The sequence below is a fragment of the Capsicum annuum genome, chromosome 8, assembly GCF_002878395.1.
Source record: "Capsicum annuum cultivar UCD-10X-F1 chromosome 8, UCD10Xv1.1, whole genome shotgun sequence".
Lineage (NCBI taxonomy): Eukaryota > Viridiplantae > Streptophyta > Magnoliopsida > Solanales > Solanaceae > Capsicum > Capsicum annuum.
Genome location: NC_061118.1, coordinates 35,877,622 through 35,904,763, shown reverse-complemented (window position 1 = coordinate 35,904,763; position 27,142 = coordinate 35,877,622). Strand labels below are relative to the sequence as shown.

The 27,142-nt window shown below is 33.2% G+C and overlaps 2 protein-coding genes across 2 annotated transcripts; both read right to left on the bottom strand.

The window, feature by feature from the left end:
- Window positions 1–1,202: 1,202 nt before the first annotated feature.
- Window positions 1,203–3,042, bottom strand: LOC107845457 (GATA transcription factor 4). Its single transcript, XM_016689800.2, has 2 exons — window positions 2,395–3,042; window positions 1,203–1,995 (listed from the first exon to the last, which is right to left on the bottom strand). Exons 1-2 carry the CDS (start codon window positions 2,620–2,622, stop codon window positions 1,441–1,443), a joined length of 783 nt encoding a protein of 260 aa, XP_016545286.1. The 5' UTR covers window positions 2,623–3,042; the 3' UTR covers window positions 1,203–1,440.
- Window positions 3,043–11,285: 8,243 nt separating this feature from the next.
- LOC107845450 (T-complex protein 1 subunit alpha) lies at window positions 11,286–21,332 on the bottom strand. Its single transcript, XM_016689789.2, has 17 exons — window positions 21,026–21,332; window positions 20,861–20,925; window positions 19,382–19,471; window positions 19,203–19,289; window positions 19,045–19,104; window positions 18,883–18,933; window positions 17,919–18,014; window positions 16,825–16,890; window positions 16,335–16,552; window positions 15,796–15,892; window positions 14,931–15,017; window positions 13,977–14,111; window positions 13,655–13,759; window positions 12,880–13,008; window positions 12,684–12,787; window positions 11,819–11,909; window positions 11,286–11,742 (listed from the first exon to the last, which is right to left on the bottom strand). Exons 1-17 carry the CDS (start codon window positions 21,096–21,098, stop codon window positions 11,659–11,661), a joined length of 1,638 nt encoding a protein of 545 aa, XP_016545275.1. The 5' UTR covers window positions 21,099–21,332; the 3' UTR covers window positions 11,286–11,658.
- Between the last annotated feature and the right edge of the window lie 5,810 nt (window positions 21,333–27,142).

Sequence of the window (27,142 nt, the reverse complement as noted above, 5' to 3'; positions counted from 1 at the left end):
TGGGTATTGTTGATTGTCAAAGTTTGCAGCTAGCTACTGGTCGTTAATTTTGTTTCTACAGACATTAGATTAGGAGAGTGAGCTAAGCAGTGGATGTTTAGCCTATGGGTCTGCGTACGTCAGTAGAATTCACACTAGTAGTCTTGTACGTTATTTGATGTGGGGGATGATAGATATATCTCGGTTGTGCTGAAACAAATGCATAGACGTTAAAACACGTTGTCAACCAGCATACATCTTGGAGTTGTTTTATCGGACGTATTAGAAAATCTAATATATGTATTAGTCATGGTATTATTTAATTTTTTTTTTCTGTAGGATTTTTAGCCTATGTATAACTAATACACCCTAATAAATATTATAGAATGTATAACTAATACATAACAAATCATGGTGTTAGTAATGCGTAAGGCTTATTTAGCCATGGATAAGCATGATTAAGGACACACCGAATCAAACATTAGATAAGAAATAATTCAGCAACTAATCTCAGCATTATTAATACATCATACACCATATTCTGTATATTCTGTATACTCGTATATACTCTTATCAAGCGACCCCTTGTCACGAGGTTGTCTAAAAACCGTGTAATGATGATAGCAACCAAGCCAGAACTGCTGATAAGAGAAATAAATTGTGTGTTTATGATGGTTCATTCGAGAATTCTAGAACAAGTAGGATAGCATACATGCAACACTTGTTTAGCCCCACAAGAAGAATGAATTTGAAGTTGAAAATAATGATTCAGACATTTAGTTTTTGGTCTATTAGCAAATTTGATGATCGATAATTTACAGAACACCGAGTGTACTACACTCATATATCTCATTCAAGTGGACTGATTTGAAGGACATTTCATTATTTCTGTCACGATTCATTACTAACAACATGTCATTTGGACACTTTCATCGAGATATGATGGTTAAATAATATACTAGAATAGAGCTATTGCAGCAGGAAATACAAAACAAGTGAAAGATTTGTCCTATAGAATGGTTATTATACCTTAAAAAATACACACTTTAACTAAATTTATTAGTGCGGGATGCACATGCATTGAATCAGCTGACTTGATACTCGTAAGTTAAATTATGCTCCATGTGATTACTGTTAAGTCCAACGTGACATAAAATGTAAAATATATGAACTTTATCCAGTCACGTGCAATTCCCTCCCCTCCCCAATTGGTAGTTGCTAAATTCAATAAAAATGCGTTGCTCAAATTTCCAAAAATTACACCAAGAGAATAATAAAGAAAAGATTATTCCAAACTCTATTTTCTCAAGAAAACGCCCCCAGAAATAAAAACCAAACAAATTGAAAAAAATAAAATAGAAAAACGTTTCAGATTGTAAAATTAGCATGATAATAATAAAAAAGGAGTCCACGGTTAGCTCAGCGTTGGAAGACACGTGTCTCTTCTCTCTTTATATGACGTCAGCAGACCCGAAAGTGACGTCCGTACATGCCCTCCTCCGTCGTCGGCGGCGGAAGCTGCTGTGGTTGATGTAGCATTTCCTTCTGTCGACGGAGCTCCATAACTTTCCGGTGAGAATTTGAATGCTGTGTTAACACGAAAGTCGGGCTTGCTGCGGGCCGGTACTCCGGTACAAGCCGGCCCGATTTGTACCTAACTCCACATGCATTGCAGAGTGTTTTCGGGCCTAGAGGCCCGGTTCTCCACTGCGGTGTCTTCTCCGAAGCGCAGTGTGTGCATCTCCTTGGTGCATCTTCATCCATTGGCGAAAATGACCTTTCTCTGGTATGTACTGATGAACTCTCCTTGTTCTTTGTAGTAGTAGTTGTGTTAGGGTTTTGGAGTGAGGTTGTCCAGCTTGAAGTTGAACGAGAACGTTTGCTTCTTGACCTTCCGTGAAACGACGTAGTATTGGAACTGAGATTCATCGTTCCGGTAATGGAATTGGCTGAAAAATTGCTGAATGAATCTTCTACAAAGTTCGATAGCCATTCTAACTCCGCTACATCATCACTCTGCAATGAAAAAGCAGGAAGAAATTGATTTTAAAATACAGTAAAATTGCTCAATAATTGATGTAAGCTAGTCCGTGTTAAGCATATAATTAATAATGAAGTAAATAAAAGTGTATCTTATATGATACAAGAGAAAATTCTACTTAATAAAAGTGTATAAGGTCTATATATTTTACGCGGTCCTATCCTCCATTTCTATAGCAGACTGTTATCATGTTGAACTCGAAAAAGTCACGTGACAATAACTTTAGCAGACTGTTATCATGTTGAACTCGAAAAAGTCACGTGACAATAACTTTAGCAGTTATTGCCAGGATTTCCTTCAACTTTTAGATGAATTGAGTAAATAAAAAAAACATATTTAGGTGTCGAATTAATAAGGAGTGTGAGAGTGCTTACGGGGACGTAGAGGTTGTCGGTGAAGTCATCGGAGGAATTAGGAAGAAGATTGTCGTAGTAAGTGGCAGTGGCGGCGGAGGAAGAGTTGTGGGAGTGAGGTTGATGGTGGTACTGGTGAGAGGAGGAGTCGGGGTTGGTGTTGTTAGTGGAGAAAATTTGATCATTAGAGAAATCGAGAAGATCATCAATACGAAACAAGTCGGGTGCAGATACTCCGTAGACATCCATTGTTATTATTATTATTATTGTAGAAGAAGCTCTAGCTAGCCTACGATAACACAGAAAATTATAGAGACGAGTTATAAGTGGTAAGTATAAGGTACTCTTTTCTCTCTCTAATAAGAGGAGATGGTGGTTTAGAGAGAGAAAGAGAGTAGGAGAAGGGGGAGGGGCGAGAAGTTGAGAGAGTGTGAAGAGTTGATATAAGGAGTACAGTGCAAATGAAGGTAGGCAAGAGAGGAGACAACTCAACGTGACGAGAAAATTACGAGTTTTAATTCCTCGTGTTATAAATTAGGTGCCAAGTTTAGTTAATTAGTTTTAAGATTAGTGGTAAACATATTAGATTTAGGTAAACAAATTCAACTTTGTCTCTCTACATTTTCGGAATTGCTCAATTTTATCATCCGTTCATACTCGAGAGAACGTTGCTTAGATAGTGAACATCATTCACTTTCAACTTAAAAATTGTAAAGTCCAGTCATCAAAAACATGCGCGCATAAAAAAAAAAAAACTGCTAGAAAAAGTTTAAATTTGGTGCATCATCAGTGTACTTTTTTTTTTACACCATCAAGTGACTTTTACCATTTTTACATTTTTGCATGAGAAATGAATGACCTGCTACAACAGGTAAGAAGTACCTGATGGTGTAAAAAAAAAAAATACATCAACGATGCATCAAACTTAAATTCTTAAAAAAAAGAAGTTTATTCGTACTCCCATTGTGAGTATGATATAATTTGAAGAGGAGCATTATATTAATCACAAATTAAGGTGATTAATGGATTTAATGGGTTTTGGAGCACTAAATATTTGCAATTAGGTCTATCCCTGATGCTAAACTGTATTTGGCTTCTTGTGTGTTTACTTCTTCATATTCTGAAGACTTTAGTGAAAATCAATTTCCATGTTTCCCATCAAATAATAGAATCATTAATAATTATATTTTACTTTGAACTAATTTCTCTTCTAACTGATAAGCAAGGGGAAGAAAAACTTATTAGCAAGTTATAAATGGATTTTTTAAACCTTTGGTACTATTGATTCATCTAGCTGCATAGTACATTGCAAATTGTATGGGAAATTTCTTTAATCACCAAGTGACGCACGACTAAGATTTCGAGATTCTATGACAAATTATGGAGAAATTTCCTTCAAACGTACAAGGATTTTTTGTATTAATAAATATACATTAGTGCTAAAATAAATATAGGACTCATTTGGTAGAGTATATAAGATAATATTGAGATTAGTAGTACAGAGATTAGTAATACTGAAATTATTTTTTATGTCGTGTTTGATTTGATGTATTAATTAAAAGCAATATGTATTGTTATATTTTAAAAAGAATATTGTTTATTTACAAAAATACCCTCGACATATTATAACTTTGTGTATTTTTTTGCAAAAGTTTATTATTCTTTTTTTAAAATAAAAAAGTTAACAATATAACTAATTATTTACTTTAGAATTTTAAGATTTAATCATTCACTTACAAAAATTATTTTTTTATTATCTTTTCTTTGTTTGTTCATCATTTGTTTGTTGTTCCCACTCTGTGTTGTTTTTAAGTTGGAGGGAGGTACATATAACTTTTGAATGAGATAATAAAATTATTATTAAAATGAAATTATATTTTATAGTGTTAAACTAAATAGAAAAATTATTTTAATTTATGGATATCTTATTTACAAAATTAAAGCTTGTATGTAATTTGTTTTCGGATTTTGACCAATAAATATTTTTTTGAGTTAATGGAGTAGTTTTTTTTAACTAAAATTATTTGGAGGGATATTATTATTTTGATAAATTGAAAAGAAGCAACTCATATTGAATAAATTGAAAAAAATTTAGAAAAAAATTAAAGCAATTTGAGGACATTTTTGTAGATAATAATAAAATTTGTAAACTAATTTATTTGAATAAATTTATTAGTACAAATATAAAAAATAAAATTAAGAAAATAAAAAAATATTTAAAAGAATTTGAGGGATATTCTTGTCTTTATACATACTAATCTCATGATATTAAAACTCATGTATTACTAATACCACCATATGTGATGTATTAGTAATACACCCTATAATAATACATGCTATTAGTAATATATTGATTCAAAATCCTATCAAATATAATATTAATTAATATCACACTTAATACATGAATTATTTTTTCTAATACGACTTACCAAACGACCCCGTGTATATTAATAGTATACATTAGTGCATGGTTGCTTTCATGTGCAATTGGATGACACTGTGGTCCTTCGTGCTAGTGACCCCTGCACTTTCCTGATGTACGTACATACCCTTTTTTTCTTCTCTCCTATTTCCACTATTAATTAAACTATTATACATCATTTCTTCAATTCTTATCCACAATTGTTTTCCCTCTCATATAATGCATTTACCTGTCGACTTATACAATTTTTGCAGGAATTCAGCAAACAAGTCAAAAGAAAAAAAAGAAGAACTGACCTTTTTTTCTCCTGCTCACACCACATATGGTTGTGCAGGAAACATGGAATCCAGTTAACTTCAATTTGATCATTATGACATGAATCTAACTCATACATTACATGGTGTGCTTTAATCACTAAGCTAAAACATTTATCGGGACTAGGACAAAAGTAATATATAGATTTTAAAAAAAGGTAGTTTGGTGCATTAAAGTGATCACGATATGCAGAGTTTCGAGAATGGCTGAACCATAAGGGTCTATTATATGCAATCTTAATTTACATTTCTTCAAAAGATTATTTCACGGCTTGAACCGTGACCTCCTAATCACACAACAACAACTTTACATGTATATATATAGCTTAAGAAGTTTCTTTCCATTTTTCCTTGATTTCACATATATATTACTTAAGCACTTGTTATGTTTATTTCCTTAGCTTAGCACTTAGCAGTATATATGTTCCTTTGATAATTTCTGGTTCTTTTTCTGGGGATTCCCTTGGATTGCAGTGTATATGAGAAGAGGGAATCATCAATTGTTTAGTTCAATGGGTACCCTTTCCTTTTCTATTAATTAATTTTCTATTCTTATCACTTTGGTGAATAGTAATTTAAAGAAAAAGAAGATCTAGTAAATAAATAAAGAGAAAAAAAGAGTGACACAGTTGCAGAAGGTGCACTCTGTTTTGCCTCCTTTGTCATGTGACCCATTTAATCAAATCACATGAGCCAATTCACTGTACAGTACAAACTGCTCTCGCATCTAATCTAGCAACGAATAAATAATCAATCCACATAGAAACTAAAATTTCTTCTCTTATTTGTCACTTGTCGGTGCTCACTCTTCTTCTCCTCGAAAAACATTAGATACGTATTTATAAATTTTATGTCAAGTTAAACGGTGTGACATAAATTAAAACGGCGTGCCACTTTGAGAATATTATGGATTGGGCGGGGGCGTCATATGTGCTGACTGCTGACAGTTGGCTCCAGCTAGGTGGTCCAAATTAACAGTGAGGTAATGCAATTAGTGATGATTTGGAGTATAAAACTTTGTGTTAAAACTCTCTTTTTTAACAAAGAATTTAACGTAGACAACTTTAGAAATGAAAATGCAGGTGGTATACTGAAATTGAGGGTGAAACAAAATGTACGTACGGTCCGTACCTGCAAAGGGAGGCTGCCTCTCCTTTGTATAAGTTATGTCACTTCACTATACTACGTACTTGGTATACTATACTAGACAAAGTAACAAAAGCAAAAAGAGGGGAAAAGGATAGACAAGAGATGATGCACCCAACTTGTGATTGTTTTGCCATGAATGGCAAAACTTTCTATCTCTCTTTTTTTATTTTAAATCGTGGTGTCCTCAACTGTTTAGGCATGTTTCAATTAATTTTATGAAATATCTATCACTTCATAACAAACAACAAGTACGGAGTAATTTCGTTAACTAAATTAACTAGAACAAATAAGACGAAATTATCTAATATTTTGTCTAAGACTTGAGATTAAAAAAATCTCATGATGCTCAATTCACCTCATTAATCACTAAACTCGGGGATGGAGCTACACTTGGCCGAGGGGTTCATCCAAACCCACTTCGGCGAAAAAATATATTATTTATATATAGTTAAAATTATTTTTTATGTATATACCGTAGATGTTGAACCCCTTCAATTAGTTCGTATGTTTACTTCGAAATTCCCTTAACGAAAATTCTGACTCCAAACCTCGGATGCTTCATGGCAGCGCTTGTTTTAGGCCATTAATTTGGATTATCTTACCCTCTTACTCCAACGGCCTCCATTATGAAATTTCCACTAACCACCAACTAATTTACTAATGAGTTCCGTTAGGCTGAATTCAGTATTTTTTTAGTCAAACTAATATCTGTCAAAAACGAATATATACACATATTTTAGAATTCACCCGCCCAAAATTAAAATTAATAACTATAAAACTTTTATTATTACTATTACGAGTCTTTAATAACGATGTCACCTCAAAACTCTTTAACGAGAAAAAGAAAATAGTACTTACTACAATTTTAAAAGAATAATCTACTTTTTTTTAATTTATTTAAAAAGAATAATTTCTTTTTTAATATTTAATTTTTTACGTGATATATTTAATATCATAAAATAAAATACTAATATACCTGACATAATTTTTATATTTAGTCAAAATAAATCACTGTTTTTTAACCGAAACAAACAGTATACAATATGGGAAGAAAGACAGATGACTAAGAGTGTGTCAGTAACACATTGGAAGAGAGATGGATGAAGCACGTGACATGCACGGGAGAAAGGATACATCAAAGTTTTTATTTTATAAAAAACAAATAAATAAAGAAATCTTTTGGGAAAAAGGGGTGGGGCGGGTATGTGCTGATCCCTAAGCAAAATGCTCGGCACGTGCAGCACCCATGTGCCTTCTTTTTTAAAATAAATAAAATAATATTGCATTTTTAAATCAAATTTTGTGACTTTGGATACTGTATGTATATTATTCCGTCCTTGAGGGGCGGATTCGTGTATTCTACATATTAAGTAATAAGTAAGCGTTTAATCATGAAAATAAAAATAAAATTTATTATATTTAAAATTTTTAAACTGAAAGTTTGAGTTGTGTTTGAACATATTTTATAGTTAATAATTAAAATTTAAATATATTTTTTTAAAAATATTATTTGACTATGAAATATAATTTAAATAAGTTTATTTTAGGAAAATAAAAAATTGAGATTTAAAAAAAAATAAAAAGTGAAAAAATGAAGAAAAAAAAGTTTTGATTATTTTCAAATTATAAATACAAACTTCAAATTGTATTTGAAATTTTAAATTTTTATGATAAAAAATAAAGTGAAATAATTTTCTGAAAATAAATAAATAATACTCCTCGCGAAACGGTCCTTATTATTATTTTCCATACTGCTATATGTCCATTGTCCTCAATCGGCAAATGGAATTAGGTTATTTATCATATTATTTTACACATCTTTAAAAAAAAATTACTAAAAGAATAATTTGATTGAACTACTTTTATTTATTGGTTAATTCTAATAGAATATTTTTTTCTTTCATCATATTAATCTATTTTTGTATTATTATTAAAGTAAAGATAAAAGGATGAAAAAAAATATTTTTATAAAATGACAAATGTTTGAATCAGTTAGTTTTATTAATTTTTAGTAAATAAAATGGACAGGAGGGAGCACCAAGTACCCTATGATTAGTTCAATAACAGTCTCGTTACAAATAAAAGAATTGAAATTTTATCATATTTTAGTTGAATTTAAAATATTCAAAAGAATTACAATATATCACAAGAAAAAAATCGTAGCTAGTTCTATGTTCAATAATTCAGCACCGATATTTATGTACACGAATGTAGGCTTTGATAAATTGAAACAGAATTTTCGATTGCTTTCATTTTTCTCAACTAAACTTTAATCATTGATAGTTCACTCAGTAAATTATTATTTTTCTTTTTAAACTGCAAAATCGTTTTTGGGCACAAAATTAGCGGAAAAAACAACTTTCATTAAGAATCAGGTTCAAATCTCAACGATTTCTTCACTTTTTCTACGTTTCGGTTGACTATAGATGAACAACAACAACAAATTCAGTTCCAGTGTATTCCCACAAAGTGGGGTTTTGGAAGGGTAAGATGTACGCAATCCATACCGCTACCTCCAAAGAAGTAGATAGGTTGTTTCCGATAGACCCCCGACTCAAGATAAAGAATCATAGACAAGGAGATGGATTACATAATAGAAAAAGACGTAAGGAATAATAAAAAGTAAGTCAGAGTAATACGAGAGATAGTGCAACACGAAATAAGAAAATAGCAACTGAGAAATTATGAATGGGACACCCACGTATAAGTAACAAATACTCACAGCCATAGACACCTATGAACACAGTCCTAAAATTACTAATCCGGCTACACAAGATCTCTCCTGCTGGCTAGCTACAACCCACACCCTCCCGCTAGCCTTCTACCCTTATCCGCAACCTTCACACCTTCCTATCTAGGGGCATGTCCTCAGTAAGCTGCAGCTGCTCCATGTCTTGTCTGATCACCTCTCTCTAGTATTTCCTCCGCCTACCTCTACTCCTCCTGAAGTCATCCAACGCTAACCTTTCACACCTATGAACTGGGGCATCTGCGTTCCTCTTCATCACATGTTCAAACCATCTCAACCTTTCTTCCCACATCTTATCCTCCACCGATATCACTCTCATCTTCTCCCGGATAATCTCATTCCTAACTTTGTCCCCTCTAGTAAGCCCACACATCCAACGCAACATCCTCATTTTCGCCACCTTCAATTTCTGGATGTGGGAGAGCTTCACTGACCAACACTTCGCTACATACAACATGACCGGACGGACTTCCACTCTATAGAATTTGCCTTTAAGCTTAAGGGGCACTTTCATATCACACAATACTCCCAAGGCGAGCCTCCACTTCATCCAACATGCTCCAATACGATTAATGACATCCTCATCAATCTCACCATTCCCTTGTATCATAGACCTAAGATACTTAAATTAAGGATTATTTTGGAGAAGCTCATTTTTGTTGAAAAAAGTTCCCACATGCAGTCAAAAAAGCATGACGTAAGTAATAATAAGATAACTTAAGATTATTACTCCCTCCGTCTTAAATTATGTATCGTTATTTGACCGGACATGATATTTAAGAAATAAGTATTAACTTTGTTAAAGTTACAAAATTACCCTTCTTAAAAAAAAGAGTAATAGTATTTAAAATTAAGTGGACCACTTTAAATTGAAAAAACAAATATAAAAAGGAAGTAATAGTATTTAAAGTCAAGTGAGACCACTAATGGTAAAATCGTAGTAATTGTGTTTATAAAAACTTACCAAATAAGGAAAGACGACATTCTTTTTGGGACGGACTAAAAAGAAAATGGCAACACATAATTTGGGACGGAGGGAGTACAAATAATTTATTTAAATTAGTAAGGAAACTTAATATTAAACTACAGCGATAATAGAAAAAAAAAAAATAATACTGTACACAAAATCAATCAAATCGATAGGTAAAACTCTTTTTTCTGACCAAATGGTAGTAAAAAGTAGCATGGCATCATAGTTTTATTCTTCTCGGTATTATATTACAATGTTCGCAACATTTTTTATGCCATTATACTAAAAAGGACAACTGAATCAGTGCACGATTCGTGTCAAAATTTGGTGATTAATTAAAACTGCCCTCCACTTTTCAGATAATTAAGGTGCTAATTAAGAACATAAGACGTAGATGTAGTAGATACATTACTTCCCTCCTATTCTAGTTCTAGCATATCAAACGAGTGCTAGCTCCTATGATTCGAAATTCTAACTTACATACGCTTGTACATCAGTAAAATTGAACAAGTCTCATTTTTCAGGTTACTAAATTGTACGTTAAAATTTCATTTGTGCTCTAGTATGAACAGAGTCCACACACACACACACACACACAAAAAAAAAAAAAAAAAAAGCATGTGAAGGACCATCCAATACATTTAAGTAACAAGGCTGGCAATTTCACGTGTGCCCATATGGAGAAACCACTATTTTCTGCATTTCAAGTTGACCTTCTATTAATTAAAAATTGCTCTCAATACACTAAACAATGGCCTCGGCACAAACCCCAACCCCTTCGTAGAAAAATAAACTTAGTGCTAGAATCATTTTTCAGTTTTGGAGTTTATACAGTGGAAATTGCAAGCGACACAAAGGTCAAACGAACTCTTCAGTTTCTGTCAACTGGGCAGCAAGGATTAACAAACGAAAGAGTACAGAAATTGCTAGTTGATATCTCCAACTTCCAACTATGCATCTCTGACTGCAGAGTACATAGAAATAGGAAAACAATAAAAGCAATTCAAGTTCTCTAGACGAGTTTCAGCTTATCATGAAGAAAATCCAAAACATAATCTTGTAAATGCTAATGTTTAAAATGTCACCCACTCGTTGGATTACCTTCTAACTGCACAAATAACAGCAGCACGATTATCTCTGGATTTGAAATTTCAAGAATGGCAATAAAGACCAGCATTACGAAAGAAGGCGTTCCTTGGTGATTGTGTTTGTTTTTTTATCGTGGATTGCCGTAATAATTGAAGTGGGAAATTTTGAAAGAGTTACTACAAGCTTCAATGTCACGTAGTATCTGTTTCACTGGCACACTAGATGTGAATGACATTCTTTTCAGGAAATATACCAACGAAGTACTTCTAGAACATGGAACCAGTCCACCAAGTTAAACATAAGGATAGACCAGCTAAAAACAAAACTTCAAATTCTACCTACTCAGTATTCTAACAAGATTTAACTTCAATTTTCCTACAGTGTAAATAAGACACTTCAATATTAAACTCACAACAAAATCACAAGATTTAAGGAATAATTTCATGGGAAGAACAAAAGCCCATCCTGAATCGACAAGAGCTGGTGGGATCAATTCTCAAAAAGGACGATAAAAAATGCAACACAGCTGTTGTAGGTCCACCAAACAATCGAGTGGCTCCATAGAACGAGTCCACGTATCTGCTGCTAAATCCTACTCATCATTCTGGCTTTCATCTTTGACGAGCCTTATCATGTCATCAATTCTCAGAATAGTAATAGCTGCTTCTGTAGCAAACTGATAAGAAATTACACCGTATTAGAGAGGACAAGTACCTAAACCTCAGCAAACCAGCAATCTCATGTAGATTTACCTGTATTATTTTTACTTTGCTCATTGCAGGCTCAATTACTCCAGCTTCCAAGTTATTTCTGACAGCGCCCTTTGCTAGGTCCAGTCCCATGCTGTACAACACAACAAAACCTGATTATGATAGCTCAAGCGCAGGATGTCAGATACATTGATTAATAGCATTCATTCGGTTCAGCAGTGCTTCAACATCCAAAAAAAGAAAAACGAGATGTGTAAACCACAAATGACGTTAAAAGAGAAAGGCATGTGCTAGACATTTTCATTCTGTTAAGGTGACGGCATGACACGAGTATATGCCTCAAAGGTGAGCTGATCACTTGTATTTAATGTCATATTAAACACTTGGGCCACTAATCTAGAAACTTAAAATTGGTCAAACTTTAGACAGCACAAAATTTTGGGGCAAATAGTTAGCTCACACCTAGAAGCTGGTTTAGTGAAGAAAAATGGCCAACCCATTAATAATCCGACCTTCCCCAGGAGCCAAGAAGTCTGTTTGTGGACTCTGTAAATCAACCTTGAGAAACAGCTTATGCTTATGCAAGTGATGGGGTCTGAGGGAGTTCACGAAGGAGATGGCCAGGACAAGCCAGAGGCACGCCTAGTAAAAAAAGAATGCATCCCATAGTTGCCTCTGACAAATCCTACTCGAGCCAATCATTCATCCCTTCACCAAAGTAACGCCTTGGGAATGCTGAAAACTGTGACCCACAAGGATTTCCAAACAATCCCAACTACCAGATAGTACGAAACTAAATGCTTGAAATCCTAGTTACATAAAAAGGATATACTTGAAAAGAAGTGCATGAGCTTTGGCTAGAAGCCTTGACCAAATGACACAAAGATATACGGATTCCAAAGAGTACCTTGACAAATGCTTCTTATCAGCTTTGGTTTGTGCAAGGTAGTGGCATGAACGTAGTTTAGATACCAAGTCGCTGGAATCTTTTGCAGCATTATTTGCAAGAACCTGCATCAGAAGAAATTCACCAAAATTGATCATAGAAAATACAAGTGGTACAAGAGTACCGTCTATTTTTGTTTTATACAACTAGCAAGAACCTTTGGTATGACAAGCAAGGACTCAGCAAATTGTGCAATAGCCAGCTGCTCCCTTGACCCAAGAGTAGTAGCTAGGTACTCCAAGTAGACACATAAAGCAGCCTCAACAGCTCCACCGCCAGCAACAACCTGTTTTACCATGATAACAAACTGATCAGGCATTTATACTTGCATAAAATGTTGCTACTTTCTATAGTCCAGAGGAAATGGAGATTATGGTTGTAAATTTCCTCCATGATATGTGCTGGAAGATTATCCATCACAACTAGCAGTAAAATCAGGATGCACAGTTCTCCTTATCAAAGTATAGGTCAATGAAGCACCAGAGACTGCTAAACCATTTTTAATATATGGAGTTACAACCTTCGGTACTTTGTTCATCTTTTACTTGTATTTTTTCAAACCTGTTTCGAAAACACTTTTCTTGAGCCGAGGGTCAATCAAAGACAGCCTCTCTACCATACACTGGGTAGGGATAAGGACTGTGTACACCCTACCCTCCCTAGACACTTTTCTTGGGCATGTTGTTGTTGGAGTAGCGCCCTTAATCATGCCCATGTAATGATACTAATACATTAGTTCATCAAACAGGTTAAACTGATAACCTACACTGACTATAGATCTAAACATAGTCTAGCAAGTAGAAGAGAATAAGCTTCCTGAACGACATGCCATGCCAGTAAATTTTGATGCCCCCACAATAACCGGAAACATAATCTTCATCAAAGTAAACTAGAACTGCATTTAGGGATAATTTGTGTATACAGGGACTTACAGTTGTGGACTCTAGCGTTCTCTTCACAATGCATAAAGCATCATGGAGGGCCCTCTCCATCTCATCAAGCATAAAGTCATTTGCACCTCTAAGTATTATCGAAACCTGATAAAGCAGCAGATCAGTCCATATTCATAACCTTTTGAGTTTCAACAGAAACTTCATTTTAGAAAGAAAAGAAACACCACATGAGCCACGCTCTATCAAAGACAACAAATAAGAGTCCCAGAGAAAACAGCAACAATAGGCGCAAACAATTTTGCAGTTTTAAAAGGCTATCAGCACAGCTAGAATAAACTCAAAATTCAGTGCAACTACATACCGAACTTGTGGTTTTGGTTCCTTTAACCATAATCACATCATCGTCAGCAACCCGCTCCTCCACTACCTCATCAGCATGTCCAAGAAATGATGGTTCAAAAGTTTCTTCTCCTTCCATATCCGCAAATGTTGAGACCTGTATTATAACACAATACATGAGCAAATGCCATGTTCCCAGAAATGATTATGCTAGTAATTACCAGAAATCAGTATCTTTATATGCCCAAAGTTATCACTACTATCAAACTCATATATTGTTTCTCTTTGGTCCTGCAACCACCACCAGCTTGGGGTGGGGTGGGGTGGGGGGGCAGCTGTCTAAAGAGGAGACATTTAAAAAAAAATCCTTTTGGTTATACAGTTAGATGAGGAGACACTCGGACACTCCAGTTACTCCAACAATTGATGAACCATGCAGAAACTCACTTAAAGTTGGTTCTATCCAAACTTCTTGATCCTATGTCCATTCAAGTAGAAACCTCTAACTTCATATGACACTCCTTGTTCATCTTACATCATCAAAAATAAAACAGAGTTCCATAAAGCAAGTCCATTGCAGGTTACAGGGTCTTTCTTTGGGGCTCTAACTGTGCTTATAATATCCCTTTGCACATAATTCTATGCACTTTCTTAGAGAGATGTTAATACCATATTACCTTTCTAAAAGAAAGTCTACTGCGAATTGCATGATAGAATGCTCCATACAAATTGTATCTTTTTTAGCATTCATGATCTGATTAGTACAAAAAGATTAAAAATAATTTTGAAACAGCAAGATGAGGCGGGGTTGCTCAGTTGGAAGAGCACTCCACATCAAACCAAGAGGTTGGGAGCTTGGAACAGAGAGTAAAATGGGAAAGAGCCAAGTTTGATTCTCAGTAACGGGAAGGAATTGCCATGAAGCAAGAAAATAAAAAAGCAGAAGAAAATTCCCAGACCAGTCTAGTGAACATACCACAGTTGCGCCAGTTGCCTTGGCAACATGGCGCAAATCTTCTTTGCGTACACGTCTAACCGCAATGGCACCAGCTTCCACAAAGTACTGAAACAAAAAGTTATGAAATTAGATCATGTCTGCACCGGCTTCTGCAATCACACTTTAGACAGTAGCACAAGAAACAAATAGAAGTAACCAAGATGCAATTTGTCTAGCAGAGACATTATGACAGATATCAGCGTTGCTAGCTGTACAAACCTTTCAAAACAAACACTACCATGACCGCCACATGTGCATCCACAAGAAGAGCTAATTTTCAAAATTCTTTGGTTTTTTTATAAGGTAAACACTTTATTAAAGGGCTAAATTTTATATCAGCACCAGAAGAACTAAATTGCTTGAGATGATGCTGACATTAAACCAAAAGTCACCAGTGATTCGACATTTCAATACAGGTACTTGTTTTTATGACGATCGTATCCGAGCCAGCTTGTTAGCACCTTGACTATTCCACCAGGTACCTGCTACCTCCCACCAGCACAAGGTACAAAGTGGCTATGCCCACCAAGGCTTCAACAGATGAAAAGAAATCACCTAGAGTATTTTGCTTCTGCTGAGATTTAAACTTGAGACTTCAGCAATTATTCACCACACCCTAGGGGTGTGCATGCATTTGAAGATGATTGTAATGATACTGGCACAATAAGGGCACCAGTTATCAAGAACATGCCATGAAAGAGTAAGAGAACCACAAATATGTACAAAATAAGCACAGCATTAACAAGGCATTGTTGCCTTTTCAAGGTAACATTACTCAGCAGTATATAGAGCATTTTGAAGGACACCAAATCATGAAAGTAACAACTCAAGTTAAGCAGCTTGCCTTCAGTGCCATGTCATCAATTCCTTTTGAAGTCAAGACGACATTGGCTCCCGCACTCAAAAGTTTCTGTATCCTTTCTTTCGTCATATCAGCTTCTCTGTAAACATAAATTTACATCAGGTTTGAATGACAACATGCTGCTTTGGTCTAACCAAGATGTTCTAAATCATAGCTGCAGAATTTCATCAGTTATCCCAGGTGATATAAACAAAACAGCATTGGGCAATAGTTAAGAGACAACAAGATTGTGTTAAAACAGCCTCGGCCTCGTCTCTCGTTCAGTACCAGCAATAAGATACCCAACTTACACTGTCACACACATGTTGGAAATCCACATCAATCATGAAGCGAATATTCTAAAACTCAATGCCCCAATACAATTTCTGAATAAAATTTTACAGCACCAATCATGCCCATATGTAGCAAATATTAGCTTGCTATTTCGTTGGTTTTATTTATGAGAAGTTGACAAGTACAAAGATGTTTTGATGCTGACATTGATAGCAACAGAAGACTGAATGGTCCATTAAGAGAATCACCTTTGGCGAATCCTCTCAAGCTCTCGAGGATCAGTTACCAACACTTGAACACCCATCTGCATTTTTGTCTTTTGAAGATTAAAGTCAAGACAAGCAATCCGTGCAGGAGCAACGCTCATAGGCATTCCTTGGGCGGCACGGCCAGTATTTAGAGCATAACCCTTCATTAGATAGCTATCTTTTGCACTTTTTCCATGAGCTTTAAGTAAATTAATACCCTGGGTAGAAATAAAGTTTGATTTATATTAGTGCTTGATCTAGATGTCAAAACAATCTAGGGAATCTACAGAATTAAACAGCACAAAACTAGTTTATACTATTGTATTCCTCGGCATTAAGGGTATGGATATACTGGCAACCTCCAAATAGCAACAGGAGGTATAAAGAAAATCAAAACAGACCAATATAGCTATAATGTGCTTCCATATTAACAAAACTATAGAGAAGACCCTCCAAATTATCAGACAAGTTTCTTGAACAAATAACAAACCTTTATAGGATATTTGATTTCGCCCCTAACATTAGTCATCTTGACAGCCTGTACTGCTTCAACAACCTACAAATACATCAATGGCTAAAGCATTCAAGTGCCTGGGAATAATGCTTCAGAAAAGATCTGGATACAAAAGACCTTCAAAAGTAAAAGGCATTTGATTGGATAATTTAGTTGCACATATATGATAAAAGTTTTGACATTAGAGAAGGAATAGCAACAGAACAAACTATCCGAAACATTGACCTTACATAAGTATGAAAAATTATGCAGGGAGCAAACATACAATTGTTAAGCAAGCATAGTTAGGCCCTATTAACCAAGAAAAAGGCAGAACCATAATATTAGGGATTAAAATAGAAGTTAACTAAAAAGGCAGTAACTTTAAGTGATGAGATGAACATTATGAGAAAATTTATATGACAAGGAAGCAACTTTTTAATGCTTTTTATCATTAATCATGCTAGCTTAAATGGGACAAGAAACGAAAATTAGGTGGCTACCACATCTCAAAACACTATACACAATACTGCAGGAAGCTTAGTAATCTTAGGCCTATCCCCTATATAGTATCACAAACAATAGGAAATATGAACTTCCCATGGTGTTCCTTCCTTTTCCCATCAATACCACACTAATTGTATGTAAGCTTAGTATGAGAATGTTATTAACCAGAAAGCATACATGATGAGTCTAGGAATTAATTACCTAAAGGCAGCAATATCAAAGAGAAACTAAGCTGTGGTTCGGACTAAAGCAGGCAATAAAACCAAACCAAATCATTACATAACACATCCATGGGTTTTAGTGTACTGCATGTGGAGATGTGCAAGGATGCCTCAGGTTAAACAGGTCTCACAAAAGCAAGTGGTCTTTCTTGATAGCAGTGCACGGTGATATGTTCTTAGGTTGTTTGAACTTTGATGTATCTCCTGTTGTATCGTGAGTCGTGACAATCTCAGAGCAATATTAATAAACTTGATTTGAATAATCAAAAAAAAACCTCTCTTTCAGTCGCCAGAAAGTCCAAAAATACGTCGGAGTGATTTACAGCGAAAATTTTAGCCCAACAAACAAGGTAACCACCATACCATATTAGCAAAGAAGTCACTGTCATCTGCTATTAACTTTGACGACATGCTTGTCTTGGCACAGTTTATAAGAGAATCTTTTCCAAGCTTATCGACCTGAAAAAACAGCGGACAAACTGGTAAGTTCATCACATGCATAAAAATAGTTGTCAAAAGTCAAAAGCGTTGAAATCAACCAAGGTCTGCTGGGGTATCAAGCGCAAACCACAATTAAATAAAAGTTTTATATCAATGTAAGGCTTTAATAAAGAATAAGACAAAACAAATATACATAATAACACAACACACAAATATATATAATTATATACATAATAAATAACTGTCACAGTAAGACGTGAGAATTCAAAAAAAATCATCAAAATTTATGAAGTAAAAACACATAAACCAAGTTTATTAGTTTAAAACTATTTATTTCTCATTAGATGTAAAGATATAACTACAAGTGTCCATGAACTAGTTTTCTTATGTTAAAACCTAATCGCTAAAAGATTCATTTATACTATTTCCACAACAGCTAATATATCACGCGGCCAGTGATATTTGTAGTCCAATTTTATGCTCTTATGGCAGAGTCCATGGGACATGAGAGACGTGTTTAACCTTGGTGTTGCACTAAAGCACCACTTAAACGAGGCTAAGGTTCATAATACAGCAGATTGAACCTTCTCCATGCTTTCAACCTGATAGGATAAGGTATTAAACTGGTTCTTATACCATAGCAATGACATAAATCACGAGACACTCAAAATTGCAAGTGCACCCTGTATTACAGTTTCCCTAGGGCAGAGACTGTAACTAAACATTCATAGATTTGAGACGATCTCCTGTTCTTAAAAGGTCTGCAAGGTATATTGTACATTTCAAAGATAGCACATGTTAGATTAGCATCTGAACGAACTACTTCACATGTGGCAGACACACCAGCATAACGCACACGTGAAGGCCAAATACCAGGAATCAATACCTTAACAGCCAATTTTTCTTCGACATATTTGCATGCTTCCCTCATTGCCAGCTGCCAGAAACAAGTGCAGTATAATATTAGAAAGGCTTTGTGTTTTGGGAATTGCAGTAAAAAGGGATTGTCATTATTCAAGTTGCGTGTTAAATGAATAAAAATAGTTACCCTATATCCACTGATTATCGAGGTTGGGTGAATTTTGTGCCTCACCAACTCATTTGCTCCCTGCAAATATTAACACAGAATATCAACCAAAATGTGAACAGCAACTGCTTGAAAGCACGAAAAGAAGTGTGTGCCTTGCACTAGATCAGCAAGAATACCTTAAGTAATTCTGCAGCTATAATAACAACTGAGGTTGTTCCATCACCAACTTCTCGATCTTGGAGTTCAGCCAACTCAACAAGAACCTGTGAGATGAGTGCATTACAAGGGTCTTAACTTTTTTCGAAGAGTTTGCACATTATGCCCGAGTGAGAAAATAAAAGGTTCATGTGGTTACCTTAGCAGCTGGATGCTCAACTTCTAACATCCTCAGAATTGTAGCACCATCATTAGTAATTGTCACATCGCCAATATCATCAACAAGCATCTGAGATTCCCAGCAATACCAGTGAATCAACAATCAATTGACCATTCAAACACCATATATACGGGGGTAAAATCACTTAAAATGTTGAACTAAAAACCACTTTATTCTTTTTCATTAATATAAGCCAGATCCAATTTTTATCTCCAAAAACATTCAAGCCGATGGATAGGTGCATCAAATAGTTTAAGAGACAAAAAGAAGAAAGTTTGAGGTGGTGACTGACGCCAGCTCCTAGATAACAGGGCAAATAGAAATAAGATGGGCACTAAATAATTAAATCAATAAACTTAAGAAATAAGATAAAACCCATCCATATTTTAAGATATTAAAAAGTTTTAAGCAAACATACATCATGTTCAATGTCAAATAGGATGAATTAGGCCAGTAAATGCTTATCCAGCTTTGGTACTATAAACTAAAATCCATCATCAGATTACAAAACTAAGGTTACTCCTGATGTCCACTGTCAGGATGAGCACAGCACAGATTATTCTGTTAAGAACTTTTGCCACTTCCGCTGTCTAGAACCACAATAATTTTTCGTAATCAATGTTTAAAGAGTGTCAGTGTCGGTCTACAACTATTATGACTGTCATAAATAAGGGCATTAGGCATTACGCTCAGCTTTAACTCTAAACTAATTGTTAGCACACCAACTCACTTGCTAACCTAGTGCCGATGCTTATAAACTGAAATGCCATACTGCCCCTATATTAAGGTAAGGCTAAAATGCTCTCAGTATGTGAAAGCTACGCAAACATGGTCACTCACCTTTCTCTATTAGCTTCCTTAGATCATTCACGTACAGACAAACAAATTCGCTACAAAATAACAGCAAAGGGCTGTGCACACAGCTCAAACTTTCGCATAAACTTCTCTAAATTGCTATGCATATTTATCAGTGATAGCGAATATCCCAGTTAGCTCACTTTAGTATATATAGACTCTACAGATTCCACCAAAGCACTTGCAGAGCAAAACGGGAACTGCTAGCAGTAGAGAAGACTACACCATAATGCAGAAAGTCAGACAAGACAGCAAATGGCAAATTACACTTACCAAGACCAATTTTCACCACCCAAACAAAACGGCATAGCTATATGAATCATTAATACTCCATTCCACTAAATTTGAGCCTTTTTTCATTCCAATACTCAATAATTTATCTTTTACTCAAAACCCTAGGTATTAACATCCTCTAAAAAGCTGGCAACCGAACATATAACATAACCACAGAAGAAAAAGTTAGTAACTTTGACAAGTAAACACAACTCGGATGCAGTTACAAAAATGTAGAATAGGCTACGAGTACACAAACAGATTAGAATACATACACTACGAGTACACAAACAGATACAAAAAAAAGTAAGGAAAGGAGAAATGACGAACCTTATCAAGGCCGACAGGTCCAAGCGAAGATTTGACAATGTTAGCTACTGCTTGACATGCAGTCACTGAAATCCCAAAACACAACACAACACACACAAAATCACTACTTAAGTAACTAGACAGAGAAAAGCAATACACATAGAGAGCAACGAGATTGAACGGTACCGTTTTGAGTGCGAACATCCTGACCCGACTGGCGGTCGCCGGAAATATCAAGAGTTTGTGCAGAATACGCCATTTCCGACTGACTATCTGGCCGGAAAAAGTGATGACAATGGTGGATATGCTAGGAGATCCGAAACGAGAGAAAAACCCTAGATCGGGTTCGAAGATTCTGGAAGTGTGGGAAACGCTTTAGCAGTGTAGAATGTTTTGAGTAGAGGAGCAAAGTGGACTATTGCTTCTTCATCAGAGGGTTTTAGGTTTTGTGCCCTTGACAATAATAATATTTGGCCATAAATGTTTTTTTTTTTTCCCTTTTTCTTATTAATTTCTACTTTCTAAACATTTAAACCTCATTTGGTCACAAAAATAATAATATTTTCGAGTTGAAGTCCATAAAAGTAAAAAAGTTCACAAAATAAAATAAAAATAGCACAAAAGAAAAATATCTTTAAACTACTCAATTACTAAAATTTTACCCTTAATTGTTTTTTGATATTAAAATTGACCTGACTATTATGTATGTTATCACAAAGAGAACTCCAACTCAAATTAGATTTGGATTAAAAAATATATTTATTTAACATAAAGCTTCAAGTTGAATAACATTCTCCTAATTTAATATCAAAAAACGTTCCACATTGTTCGCACCTTCTCATTCTTTTTATTGCTTTAAAACAAATTTACTTTTTTTCTAAAGAAAAAAAACACTTTAAGGGGATAATCATTTTCTTTTTTATCTTTATATAATTAAGATTCATTCATTTTTTTAAATTTTATTTTAACGTTAAAATAATATAATTTGCATACAAAATGAAATTGGTGATGGATCAATCACTAGCCATGACAACTTGAGTGTATTGTGATTTTTTTTCAAACGAGCTGAATTGTTGGGGAAAAAATGTATATATTATGTGACAATATAGATAATAAGTTTTCATTTAATAAAAAAAAAAAGATGATAAGTTTTCATGTCAATATAAATAATTAGAGACAAAATAATATGTAATAAAAAAAAAATTAAATCTACACTTATACTAAAAAGGTTGATTCATACATAATCTTGATATTAGTGATTAAAGAAAATTTAAACCAAGAATATAGTATCAAGAAAATGGATGAAACATATTACTACTGTTAATGAGTGTGAAGAAGTAGTCGTCTCTTTGTCAACGTGCCTGCTTTCAATTGAATTATTATATTATTCTTAATTAATTATTATAAATTATTTATGTATTAAAAAATTAATATTATTTAATAAAATAAATACAAAATAGATAGTTATGACATGTCTGCTTTGAACTTCTTCAATGGTGATTTTTATTACATCACACTTAATTAATTATTATAAGTTATCTTATTAAAAACTTAAAAATATTTAACAAAATGATAAAATAAACATAAAATGATATATTAACTCTTGATGTTTTAAATTAACTTAACGACTTATACGAGGCCCACTTAAATTTTTGAAATAAAAGATGGTGGGATAGAGAACTCTATTTCATCAAATCATATATAGAAACAGTCTATCTAAAGCATGAGCAGTTTGATTTTCTAATAATGTACTCGATAGAAAGTAGCATTATGCCAAACGGATCTTCTTGGAGAACTATTATTCCATAAGTTGTATATCCAATGAATTGAGGCAATGAAATGCTCACAAGTTAGGCCATAACAAACTAATAACATTATTACAGTACCAGCATTTCTCTTCTTCCATAACGCTTCTTGTTCCCACAAACTCCATTGTTGGTTCTTGGATTCTGATATCAAAGCTACTGACACATTCAAAGACACAAACAAATCTTAACATGAACAAAAATTCAATAATTATAGGCATAAAATTTAAGCTCGGTTCTATATAACAGAAAACAGATGAACGAAATCAGCAGTTTATAAGAAAAAGAGTGATAAAAATATATATATTCGTGTTTGAAATTTATTGACAAGCAAAACCCATATCAAAATCATGGCAATTCTGTGTAATACATTAAAAAGGCACAGAACATCATCACCTAGAATCCCTTAACCCATGATGCAATGTGATCAAGTTCAATATTGAATAATTAGAGGCGGATCTATGAAGAATCAAGCTCAATATATGCCACGCCACCTATAAACTTCAACCGAAACTTTTTTGGTGTGTGTACACCCGCGCATTCGCTATTGACGAAGTTCCAACTTTCACGAAGATTAAGAGTTAATTTTCCTCCTCCTAAGATTAAGAGCCTTGGAGAGAGTAAAACCAAAATCATATACAAACACTACCCCCAAAAATGTAACACAACCCATATCTCTAAGAATCAAAACAGAAAAACCTGTAAATTGATAATAGGAGGAAAAAAACAGACTGAAAACAATTACCTTGTAAATATTGCTGAAGTCCAAGAATTTGTCTCGTTAAATCAAACCTCTTTAAACAAAACATTATAATTACTACTATTAACAAGCATGAAAGAAACAGGCACCTCTTCGGTGACGTGCCTACTTCCAACCGAATTACTATATTACCCCTAATTAATTATTATAAGTTATTTATGTATTATAAAATTAATAATATTTAATAAAATAAATGTAAAATATCAATAAGTGTGGAGAAGCAGGCGCCTCTTCATCGACGTGCCTGCTTCCAACTAAATTACTATATTACCCTTAATTAATTACTATTATAAGTCATTTATGTATTAAAAAATTAATAATATTTAATAAAATAAATATAAAATAGATATTTATGACACGTTTTCTTCGACTTCTTCAACCGTGATTTTACTATATCACCCTTAATTAATTATTATAAGTCACCTTATTAAGAAAATTAATAATATTTAATAAAAAAGATAAAAATAGACATAAAATGATATATTGACTCTTGATGATTTAAATTAACTTGACGTCTTATACGAGGCTCACTTAAAAATTTCCACAATCATTTTTTATAGTAACTTTGTTATATCACTTCTAATTAGTTATTATAAGTCATTTTAGACAGGCTTGTTTCGTTGTTTCAATCGTAATTTTACTAAATTACCTTAATTAGTTATTATGCCCACCAAGCATCGTGTCACATAAATTAGAATAGAAGAAAAAGTATTATAAATCAGAATAATTAAAGATTTGACGTATTTTGAAAATATAATTGACTATCAATGCCACAAAAGATTGGACAAAGAGAGTAATATATATTATTTAAAAACTACATAAAAGTATTATAAACTAAAATAGATAACAATTTAAAATATCTTAAAAAATTATTTTGTTATATATTTCAAAAAACTACGTAAAAAAAATATAGATCACAATAATTAACAACTTGAAAATTTTAAAAGATATAAAATATTTGGATGACTCTCAAAATTATATCGGTGTCACTTAATTAAAATAGACGAAAAAGTTTTATAAATGAGAATAAATAAAAATTTAAATTATTTTTAAAATATGGGTATCAATGCCGCAAATGTTTGGACAAGGAGAGTAACATATATTATTTGAAAATTATTATTATAAATTACAATAATTAACAATTTAAAATATCTAAAAATATATTAAAATACCATCGATTATCTAAATTCTATTTATACCACATAAATTGAGATAAAAAAATAAATATTAGGCCCATGCTAGCACGAGCACCTTAATATCTAGTATATACTAGAGAGCAAGGAAAATTTTGAATTATTTTATTTTGACTAACGAAAAAAATTGAAAAAAGTCCTTATATTGCAATAAATTAGGATTGAAAGTAAGCCACTTAAAAGAAGTAGAGCCTATATTTCATTTTGGTTTATGTTGATAGATGATAGGTATGATCTTAGTTTCTTGATAACATATACCTTATTATATATTTAACTTTTGATTTTATGAAACTTTTGAAAATTGAATTTGAAATGTTAATGGACATTAACTTTTTTCATTATCACGTATTTAAAAGCTAGCATGTTTATTCTTTTTACTATATCAACATTTAGAAGGTGAGACCAATTGATTATAAGATTTAAAAGATATAGTTAAGACAAAAGTAATTTTTATATACGTCAAATCTTTGATGCTAATTTAGAATTTCCGCAACACTACATGATTATCATGCAACTCTATTAAAAAAATTACTATACAGATGATTAAGTAATTCATCGAATGTAATTTGACAAATCTTATCACAAAAATATAATCTTAATATTTAATAATATGTCAATATAATACAAGATCGAAGTACACCATGCTCAACAACTATGCAATGCTTTAATAAAAAGAGTAAAATACTCAATGTCCTTGTTTTTTCTTAATCAAGTTTTATCTCATTGATTTGTTTTTAGTGAGGCCGTTAACAATATGTATAGTTAGATATGTGTATTTTATTTGATTAAATTATTTTCAATTTTTTTTTTTAACATAGTACATTATCTACTAGTTAACAGTGAACAAAAGTGTTATAAATAAAATGTAGTTTCACTATTCAAATAATTATCAAGTAGTTCAAGTTGTAGATAATTTTCTGAAAATTCATGCAACGACTACCTCAAATTTGAAAATCAAACAAATTGTAAGCAGCTCAAAAAAGCAGGTTACAATCAGATTCGTAAAAATCTTGCAACAATTCTTTTGACTATATTTATATTTCTTAATGTCTTGCTATTTTGTTACGTATATTGATAAATAAAATATTAAAAAAATGGTGTAAAAATAAAAATTTTATTTGACTTTAGAAAATGATTGACTATAAATATTTTTTTCACTTTTTTTTTTTAAGTTGAATTCCAAAAAATATATTCGACCTTAAAATTAACTAATCCTTCTTTTAGTCCCTCAACATCATCCAAATACATTATGATAGTTAGAGTTATCTTAACATTACTTACTCAGCATAGACAAGCATAGACTGTGAGATATGTTCTTCGATGGTCTTTATATGTCTAAGGACAACTTATTAGTACCTTGCACCTAATGTACATCTAGTTTTTTCTAATTGTATACTGTCAGAAATAGGTATATATACAAAGAAACGAGCTATGTTGTATCTAATTGAAAGTAAATTAATATATTATAAGGTCTTCGTATGCATACTTGCTTTTTACTGCTTGTCAAGTTAATTAGTGGAAGAGCTTTTCCACTTCACGACCTATTGAAATCGGATCTCCTTTTACAGCCATGAAGTGTTCTTTTGGTCGAAGTGATTTTTTTTATTTTTTATTTTCAATTTAAGCAATTCATGAATATCTAGAGTTGTGTTTTCTATACTAGTATAAAACTCATTAGTATTTGAATTCAGACTGTCTTCTCGTCAACTTATATTTGATATGTGAGCAGTGGCGGAGCTACGTGGATTCCAAGGTTCATCCGAACCCCCTTCGTCGAAAAATTATATTATATATATATGAAGTGTTTTTTTCTTTTTGTATATATATTAAATTGAACCCCTTGACACAAGCAAAAAGCTTGATTTAGTGACAAAGGGGTGCAAACTTTCATGTAGAGGGCCTCATGGTCTTGGGTTCGAGCCTTCGGGGAGCTCTTTGTGATGAAACTATGAATAATTATTGTTACGCGAAATTTGTTTGAAATACTCAAAGTGCTTAGCTAAAGTGCATTACAATAGACTTGGCAGAAGATCCCTAGACTTGGTCATTTGCCTTTCTAATAGAAAATTTGAGGATCTCACCTAGAAAGATTAATTAATTAATTCTAAGTTTTGAACTAGTTCCTTTCCATCAACTTTGTTTCCTAACTCCTATTTAAGTAGCAGATTCAACACTACTTATGGATTAAGATCTTTTACACATTATTAGTCAATTTTAACCAGACAACTTGAATTTAAGATGGATAACTCATGTTTGTCTCTCACAAATCAATTTTCGTTGATGGTTTGAAGATTTAAAAATTAAGTTTCTTTTCTCACCATAGTGTGATTAATTAGTGTTTACCCAACATGCATCAACATGATGATTCAAGGGCAAGACTCATAAAGTGTTTGCTTTAGGCCTCCAAAATTTTAAGGTACCTACAATTTTTATTTTTTTTCGGTAATTAGTTTTTTATTAATCACCAAAAGTGCGAATCATTACAAATCTAAGCTAAGCCTACACAGCTCGCTTCTCAAGTTTTAATTGCTAATCAACGATCATA

Excerpts from the sequence above, each read along its gene's own strand:
- LOC107845457 (XM_016689800.2), bottom strand. The coding sequence starts at position 2,622 with ATGGATGTCTACGGAGTATCTGCACCCGACTTGTTTCGTATTGATGAT. Across the intron at positions 1,996-2,394 it reads CCGACAACCTCTACGTCCCC|AGTGATGATGTAGCGGAGTT; the intron begins GTAAGCACTCTC and ends TTTTCATTGCAG.
- LOC107845450 (XM_016689789.2), bottom strand. The coding sequence starts at position 21,098 with ATGGCGTATTCTGCACAAACTCTTGATATTTCCGGCGACCGCCAGTCG. Across the intron at positions 12,788-12,879 it reads CCTTGCTTGTCATACCAAAG|GTTCTTGCAAATAATGCTGC; the intron begins GTTCTTGCTAGT and ends CTTCTGATGCAG. Across the intron at positions 11,743-11,818 it reads GCAAAGTAAAAATAATACAG|TTTGCTACAGAAGCAGCTAT; the intron begins GTAAATCTACAT and ends ATTTCTTATCAG.